The sequence below is a fragment of the Phoca vitulina genome, unplaced genomic scaffold (genome assembly GCF_004348235.1).
Source record: "Phoca vitulina isolate PV1807 unplaced genomic scaffold, GSC_HSeal_1.0 scaffold19, whole genome shotgun sequence".
Classification (NCBI taxonomy): Eukaryota; Metazoa; Chordata; class Mammalia; order Carnivora; family Phocidae; genus Phoca; species Phoca vitulina.
Window position 1 is genome coordinate 24,194,797 of NW_022589722.1, and position 8,077 is coordinate 24,202,873.

The window sequence follows — 8,077 nt, forward strand, 5'->3', positions numbered from 1 at the left end:
CACCGTGGGTGGTGACTGCCCATCCAGGGAGCCCCATTCCTCAACCCTGCGTGTGGGGCTCTGGTGAGAAAGGGAAACTGGAGGTGCCCGGACTCCCACTTGGTGGGGGGGAGGGGGAGGGGGTCGACATTCAACACAGACCTTGGCCCCATTGTTTTAAATAAGAAATTTATTGCAAATATAGAAATTGATTCTCTCCATACAGGAATCTTCGAGTTGAGGAAAACAATTTCGTGCCATTCAGTTTAAAACAGGAAATCGGGAGGAGGGAGAGGCAGATATAGGGAAGAGAAAAATAAATGAAGTTACCCCCCTAAAAGAAGAAAAGGAGAGGTTTTGGGCCCCCCAAGGAAGGAAAAGGTCCACACACAGCTAGAGTTCACAGGTTCACAGCCCAGGGCCGGGCGACCAGCTCTGCAGTACCCAAACCAGGTGCCAAGCCGCAGGGCCCATGGGGCTGGCGGCTCTTGTGCAGGGAGGGGGGGAAGGAAGGGCGGAAGGAAGGGGGGGAAGGAGGCAGGGAGGATGGACCCCTGCCCCTGTCCAGCCCTGTGCTTGTTTGGTGAGGGGCAAGGGAAGCAAGAGGAGGCCCAGAGCCTCCCGCCCACCCCATTCGACACCCCCTTCCCCTCCCTCTGCTCAGCAGCACTGAGGGACCTTTAATGAGGCCTCTGAGGCAGGCAGGAGAGGCAAAAAGTATAAATACTGGTTCTGTCTTAAAGGTGCGAGGACACAGCGTCAGGATGGACAAGGAGCATGGCAGTTCCCGGGCCGGAGGGGAGAGGGCGCTGCGGAGCAGAAGTCTCGGTGGGGAGGAGAAAGCACTGGGATCAGGAAAGCCCCATGTCAGCCCTGCCCCTCTAAGCCCCTGGGGGTCGCCCCCCCCAGTGCTTCCACCCAGAAAGAGCCCCGCTCAGCCAGGAATGGGGTGGGATGCTGCTGAAGGGGAGGCTGCCTCGGACGGGGTGGGGGCCGCAGAGTGGGGCCACCTGAGGAGGTTCCTGGGGACATCCAGCCACCCACCCGTCACCCTCTCCCTCTAGTCTGGCCCTCGTCGTTAGTCCTCCGAGCTCATCCCTCCCCCCTCCATCACCCTGTTTTAATTCTCTGCACAGCGTCCTTCTGTCCCTTTGTGGCTGCCCCTTCTCTGCATGTAGGCCCCTTACAAGCTGGGGTGTGTTACTCTTGTCCCCCATGCCTGGCCCCCTTCTTGGACTCAGTCTGTCCCTAACTGGTTTCAAGACCCTAGAAGATCTCTTTCCTTCCCTTTCCTGAACTTCTGTTTCCCCTCTGTTAACCTTCCGAGAGTGGGGACAGTGAGCGACATTCAGTGGAAAACCTTAAACAGACCCTCGGCCAAGCCCAGACTCTCCCCTGCCTCCCTGGTCCCTGGGGCTACGCAGGCCTACTCTTCTTCCCAAGTGGGTCTCTCCACTCCCACCGCCCTGCAGACAGCCCTACCCGCTACTCCCCTGCCCAGCCTGGACCCAGGCAGCCTAAGAAGGGTGTGGAGGCAAGGGGCCTCCAGCAGGCAGGGGCAGGCCCCGGGACCCCTGAGGAGGTATCCACACCAGACTAAGGTTTTGTTTTGCGTTTTTTTTTTTTTTTTTTTTTCCCTCCAGACCTCCACGTTTCACTTCTGGAAGGCCATTAGCTCCAACAGGGGGTTAGCAGGGCTAGCCCTCCAGGTGAGGAGAGGAGCCCCTCCTGGTGCCACTCTCCAGTGACAGGCACCTAGGAATTTCCTCTGGAGATTCTCTGACAGGGACAGCAAAGCCCAGGCATGACCCAAGGCAAGGAGGCCTCCAGGGTATGGCACCCACATCTCCTCCAGCCGGCTTGCCCCCCCTTCCCACGTCACCCCCCTTCCCTTCTCTCCCGGCTGCCTGCCCTCCCCGTCTGCCAGGCCATAGCCCAGGCCCACCGTGCTCAAGGCCATTACAAACACGGGGCCCTCAGCCGGCCGGACTCCATGACATAAATGTTCATTCGTCTTTCGTGAATACTTTGCTCCCTGCCGGGGAAGAATGGTCCTGAATAGGACACAGGACACAGATGCAGGAAAACCTCCAAGGTGGGCTACAGTGCACTGGTCCCTCTCCCAGATCAAGGGGACTGGCCAGGCAGCTGAAGATCCAGCCTGGCCGGGAGGCCAGAGGCCCGAGTTAGATCCCATTCTGCCTCAAAGATTGGTGTGATCTAGGTTGGGAAGGTCGTTTACCTCCTGGAGTGGCAAGACCCTCGCTGTTAAGAGGGAGACCTATCCTTAAAGCCCCCGAAGTAAGATGGTCTGAGGTTTTTATAGGTCATCTTCAACCAGGAATGATGGGGGAATGGCAAAGGTGGGGGGCTCCCGCTGCCGAGAACCCTCCCTGTGGGAAGTGTCATCTCCCGTAAGACCAGGCCAACCCCGGCCCCGGCTCCTTCCATGGGTTCCTCCCTCAGGACCCCAAGTCTCCCCATAAAGCCACCCATGAAGCCCCGAGCCCTTAGCCCCCCGGATTCAGCAGTGTGACTGCCCCCCCAACCTGGTAGCCAAGTCACCCAGCCCCCTTCCTTCTTCGGGGGTCCCCAACGTCTTCATCTGAAAAATGACAGCAAGTGGGACAAAGAGGTCCCCCCACACTCCCTTCCCTGGCGCTACCCTTCCCTGGCAGGGAGGAGGGGAAAGGGCGAGGGCACGAAACCGGGGGCCCACGGGGCGAGGTGGCATTTGTGGGTCCAACGTTCAGAGAGACAGGAGACAGGTATGGGGCAGGGGCTGCGTCTCAGTGGCACCTGTTTTGGGTCTTTTGCAGAGCTGGCCCCTCCCCAGGTTTCAAGAGCTGCTTGTCAGATCACAACAGAGGGAATGTGGGCAAGAGGGGGCGGCGGGGAGGGGGGCCTGGGAGTCTGGACAAACTGGCACATACACGACAGATGTTTGCTCAGAAAAATACAGTAAAATTGTCATGCAAATATAACAGGAATCTGCTTGCTCACACCGCTGGCTTGGCCTGCTTGCTGTTCTCAGTTTTGCCAATCTGGTGTGAGGAGGGGTTGGGGGGGCAGGTTTCGGGAGTTGAGGGAGGTCTGCTCTGCACATCCATGCTGGCCCCCTCCTCTCTACTCCCCAGAAGAACAGTCCTTTCTTTGCAAATGTCACCCCCAAAATGAGCCCTGGGTTTGATCTGTCCCCCAAGTGGGTGTAAGAGAGGTGCTCAGTTGAGCCCTAGCACCCCCCCAGCAGTCCTCCCCCAGTCTCTACCCCAGGAAGGTCGGTCGCTAGACCACCCACCAACCCAGGAGATGGCACTAGCTTTCCTGGTCAGCAACCCCCCCACACAGTACAGGTCTTAGTCCCACCCCAGTGCCCACCCTCACCCCACAGCCACACTCCCCAAATCTCAAGAAACCCAACGGGGTGACAGGCCAGAGGCTGGGGGTCTCCGGCAGGGGTGTGGGGGAGCTGAGCGGGCTCCTCCCCCTCCTGAGGTGGGTGAGGAGCCAAGGAGCACGTTGGCAGGTGGGCAAGGCTATAGGCGTCCCCATCCCCCACTGGCCTACATCCTAATCAAAGGTGAAGGGCCCCTCAGCACCCTGACAGTGTGTTCAAGCCCCCACAGTCTCAGGACCCCAGATTTGCGCGCGCCCCCCCCCCCCGCAGACTCGACCCTGAAAGCCCCTAGCTGTTGAAAAAGGCTGCGGCCGCCTGGGCCTGCCCTCCCTTACCACCCTCTGCCGCCCACACTGAGAGAGAAACCCCAGGAGCCCAACAGTCCCAACTGCCAGGCCCTGGGTTGCCATGGCGACAGAAGCTGGCCAGGGAGAGGGAGGGGCCCTACGAACCTGCCTGCTTCCCCCCCTCCCCAGCAGGGGGGTGGTGCTCACTGTTTGTGCTTTGTTCGATATTGGGTGGGGGTCAGCAAGGGGGGAAGCGGCCATCTCCATGGAGACATGGGAGCCCCTCTGGCCAGGGGGTGGGGCAAGGAGGGGCAGCCAAGAGGTGGTGGGTGAGTAAGCCTGGGAAAGCCCTCCTCCCCCTGGGCAGGCCGAGATGCTGCCCCGAGATCCCATGATGGGGTTCAGGAAGGTGGGAGACCAGGATGTGGGGGGCCCAGGCAGGAAGACCCCCCCCCTTATACCCTGCCTCCCCACTGCTCCCAGGCATCACAGTTCACTGCTGCCCTCTGGGATGAGGAGGGGTCCTAGAGGCCCAGAGAGGCTAGGGGGCTGGGGAAGGGGGCCTGCACCTGAGAGGCGGTGGGAGCGGGCCCACCTGCTCTCTCCTCAGACCCCAGAAGCAGCTCCCAGGCTACTTGGAAGACACTTGAAGGGGGCTGGTGGAATGGTCCCGTGCCTCTGCTCCTTTCTTGCAAGCAAGACCTCCCGTCTCTCCTGGGTGCTGGCGTTGGGGGGGCGGGGGGGGCGAAGGACCCCCAGCGTGATGAATCACAGCTCCACGCTCGGGGGCGTGGCCGTGGGGCTTTCTAGAAAGGAAAAGCACCTGCCTGATTTCTCAAGTCCCTCAGCCCCAGGAGACCACAGCTCTGGAAGGGGGTGGCGGGCGAAGGGTGGGGGATAGCACTGGGCTGGGAAGTTGGGAAACTGCCTAACCTGCCACGTGGCCCTGGGGTGATCACCTCCTTTCTCTGGGCCTCAGTTTCCCCAGCCATAAAAGAAAGGAAATGAGGCCCAATATCTGCCTGGTGCTAAATCTCCAAGTGACCTGTCCCCAGAGTAGGGGGTGGGGAGGACCCTCTCTCTGCCCCAGACTCCTCCGCCTAGTCCCAGAGCCCCAGACCCCACACCCCCTTCTGGCTTCCTGGCCTGCGCCCCGCCCCCCAGCCCCGCACACCCCAGCAGAGTCCCTGGGCAGCACAGTAAAGACGACTGGTTTCGGTATCAGTGTGTAAACTTTAAGGAGAACGTGTCTTTGTTTTCCTATCCGTTGTTGTCGGGTGGTGGCTGTTCACAGTCAGGTGGTGGTCAGGTGTGTGCATGGGTGCGTGCGTGCGGGTGTGCGTGTGCGTCCACTCCTCGGCCGCGGCCCCCCAGCGCCGCCCCCTCCCCCTGCCCGGCCGCCGGGCCCTTCCCCGGGCTGCCCCCAGCCCTCCCCCTCCGGCCTCACCGGGAAGGAGAGGGTCACAGCTTCTGCTGGGCCGAGACCCCCTTCCAGTAATCGAGGATGTCGTGCAGGTCCTCGTCCTTGGCGAACTGGACCTTCTTGCGGAGGGCGTGGCCGGCTGCCATGTACACCTCCTCCCGGTGGTGCTTCTTGTAGGGCCGGAAGCGCTCCCAGATCTTGTGCGTGCTCTCGGATGAGTACTCAGGGCTGGAGGAGTAACCTGAGTAGTAGTGTCTGGGCGAGAGCTGCGAGTAGGTGGAGTCCCGCTTGGAGCGGGTCAGCGGCTTGAGGAAGGACACGCGCTGGCTCAGGCTGTCGGCGCCCTCCTCGTAGTACAGGGCCGGGAAGCTGTGCCGGTGCTCGCTGCAGGGGTAGGCGGGCTTCACCTCCAGGTGGTGCACGCCGCCGCCCCCGCCGCCGCCCCCGCCGCTGCCCGCTGGCACCAGCGGCAGCCGGTCCAGCGGGCTGTTGAGGGGGCTGCCCTTCTCGATGTACTTGGAGTCGCCCTTGGCCAGCCCCGCGGCAGCCGGGTGGTCGGGCACGTCCAGGCTGAAGACCTTGGCGCTCTTGATGGAGCCGCTGGAGGACACGCTGCAGGTCTTGCGGGCCACGGCGGCGTCGGCGCTCAGCTGGCGCTGGAGGGGGTGGTGGGAGCTCTCCTTGTAGGGGGGTGAGAGGAAGCTGGCGCGCTCCAGCGCCCCGGGGGCGGCGGCCGAGGAGGCGGCGGCGGCCGCGGGGAGGGACTGGCACTCGAAGGCCAGCTCGGGGTCCCCGCCGCCGCCACCCCCCCCCAGGAATGAGGCCGAGTCCAGCTTGAGGGCATCGATGCAATTGTTAATGATCTGGTTGACCTTGTCCACCTCCTTGGCGATGGTGGAGATCTCAGCGGCCGAGCCCTGGCCATTCTCCAGGTCCGGGAGGTCATCCTCGGGCCGGGCCAGGCCATCCCCGCCCGTGCCCGTGCGCACCTCGATATAGTTGCCCTTGGTGGCCACCTTGGGTGTGTCCAGCCCGGCCTCCAGCCCCTTGGAGGTGGGCAGCTTCTCCCCGATCATGGAGGGGATGGAGGACATGCAGGACACGGGCAGCACGGGGGGTTCGCCCAGCTTCTGGGCGGCGTGGACCACAGAGCCGGCATCTACGTCCGCCCCATAGCGCATCTCCAGAATGGTTTTCTTGACCTTGACCGACTTCTGCTTCTCCTCCTGCACGCGCCGCTTACGCAGGCAGTAGTAGACGGCGCCCAGCACGACGACCATGCCGAAGAGGCAGCCCAGGATGGTCATGATGTAGTGGGTGGTGGTGGAGGTGCTGGGCGCCAGGTCACCCGGGACGGGGTCCCGCGTGGTGAAGGTCAAGCAGGTGTGGTTGAAGCGGCGGCTGTTGCGCAGAGAGGTCACGCAGAAGGTGTACTCGGTGTGCGCCCGCAGCTTGTCCAGCGTGACGATCTCCTTCTTGTTCTTGAGCGTCATGACGTCGGAGAAGTAGCTGTTGTTGTACTGGACCAGGACGTACATCTTGCTGTAGGGGTGCGGGATGATGACCACCAGGGTGGCCGAGGTGAAGGTGACGTGGTGCAGCTTGATGGCGGGCCCCGCCGACGCATCCGTGGTGGACGAGGCCGGCGGCTCCACCGAGAGGATCTCGTCGGGGTTGAAGCCCGAGTTCTCGTCGGGCTCCCGCTGCGCGTCGGTGGAGTAGGGCGTGGGGTGGCTGGCGGGCCGGGCGGGCAGCGAGCCGTTGCGGCACTTGGCCTGGAGCACGGTGATGGCGTTGAGGCTGTGGTAGGGCCGGGGCACCAGCAGCGGGTAGCCGGCGAACTCGCGCGGGGACTCGCACTGCAGGCGGTCGTAGTTCTTGGTGACGTTGTTGAAGACCACCAGCCAGGCCAGGAAGCCGAAGAGGTCGCACTCACAGTTGAAGGGGTTGCCGGCCAGCTCGCACACCATGAGGCTGGCCAGGCTGGCGAAGGTGGCGCCATCCAGGCGGCTGAGGCGGTTGGAGGACAGGTCGATGCTGATGAGGCTCGGGCACTCGGAGAAGGCAGCGGGCGTCACCACCTCGATGAGGTTGTGCTGCACGAAGAGGAACTGCAGGCGGCCCATGCCGCGCAGCATGCCCTCGGTCAGGTTGCTGAGCTTGTTGTAGCCCAGCTGCAGGACCTGCAGGCTCGACTGGCCCAGGAAGGCGCCGTCCTCGATGTAGGAGATCTCGTTCTTGGTGAGGTTGAGGTCGGTGAGGTTCCCGAAGCGGTTGAGCGAGGAGTAGAGCACGGCCTTGAGCTTGTTCTCGTTGAGCCGCAGGTCGTGCACGGTGCTGTTGATGTGCTGCGGGATGGTCTCGTAGGGCGGCTGGTTCTGGCTGCAGATGGCCAGCCACACGTACCCCTTGTCGCCCTCGATGAGCCAGCAGTCGGCGCGCACGGCGCCCGGCCTGCACACACACAGCAGGGCGGCGGCACACAGCCCCAGGCGCAGCATGGCGCCGGCCGCGGCCCCCCCCCTCCCCGGGGAAGGCCGGGCTTGGGGGGGCAGGGGGGCCGGGGCGTGGGGGGGAACCTAGCAGCGGGAGGCTGGGGCTGGCGGCACAGTCCTCCCTGGGGCCGCCACCATCTTGGGGGCGACCCCCGGCACAGGGGCCCCGGGAGAAGCAGACACGGCTGGTGCCAACTGCGGGGCGGGGTGGGGGGTCCTCCGGGGCGCTAGCAGCAGGCGTGGGCCACCGGGACCGGGACACAGCCCCACCGCCTGTTTCTGGGAAGGTGCACAGGCTCTCGAGACTCGACTTCCTCTCCCTCCTCCTCCTCCTCCTCCTCTTCCTCCTCCTCCGCTTCTGGGCTCAGAACTTCAGACGATTCCCACGATTCCCACGGGAGGCTGGAGAGTGAAGCTCTGAGGAGGGAGCGCGAGAGATGGGGCAGGAAGGAAGAGACCCATCTGTCACCTGGCTCCTGAAAGGCAGCACCGAGAG

At 63.4% G+C, this 8,077-nt stretch overlaps 1 protein-coding gene across 1 annotated transcript; it reads right to left on the reverse strand.

Annotated features, from left to right (window-relative positions):
• Window positions 1–3,637: 3,637 nt before the first annotated feature.
• ELFN2 (extracellular leucine rich repeat and fibronectin type III domain containing 2) lies at window positions 3,638–7,654 on the reverse strand. Its single transcript, XM_032416304.1, has one exon. The coding sequence runs from the start codon at window positions 7,585–7,587 to the stop codon at window positions 5,125–5,127; it is 2,463 nt and encodes an 820-aa protein (XP_032272195.1). The 5' UTR covers window positions 7,588–7,654; the 3' UTR covers window positions 3,638–5,124.
• Between the last annotated feature and the right edge of the window lie 423 nt (window positions 7,655–8,077).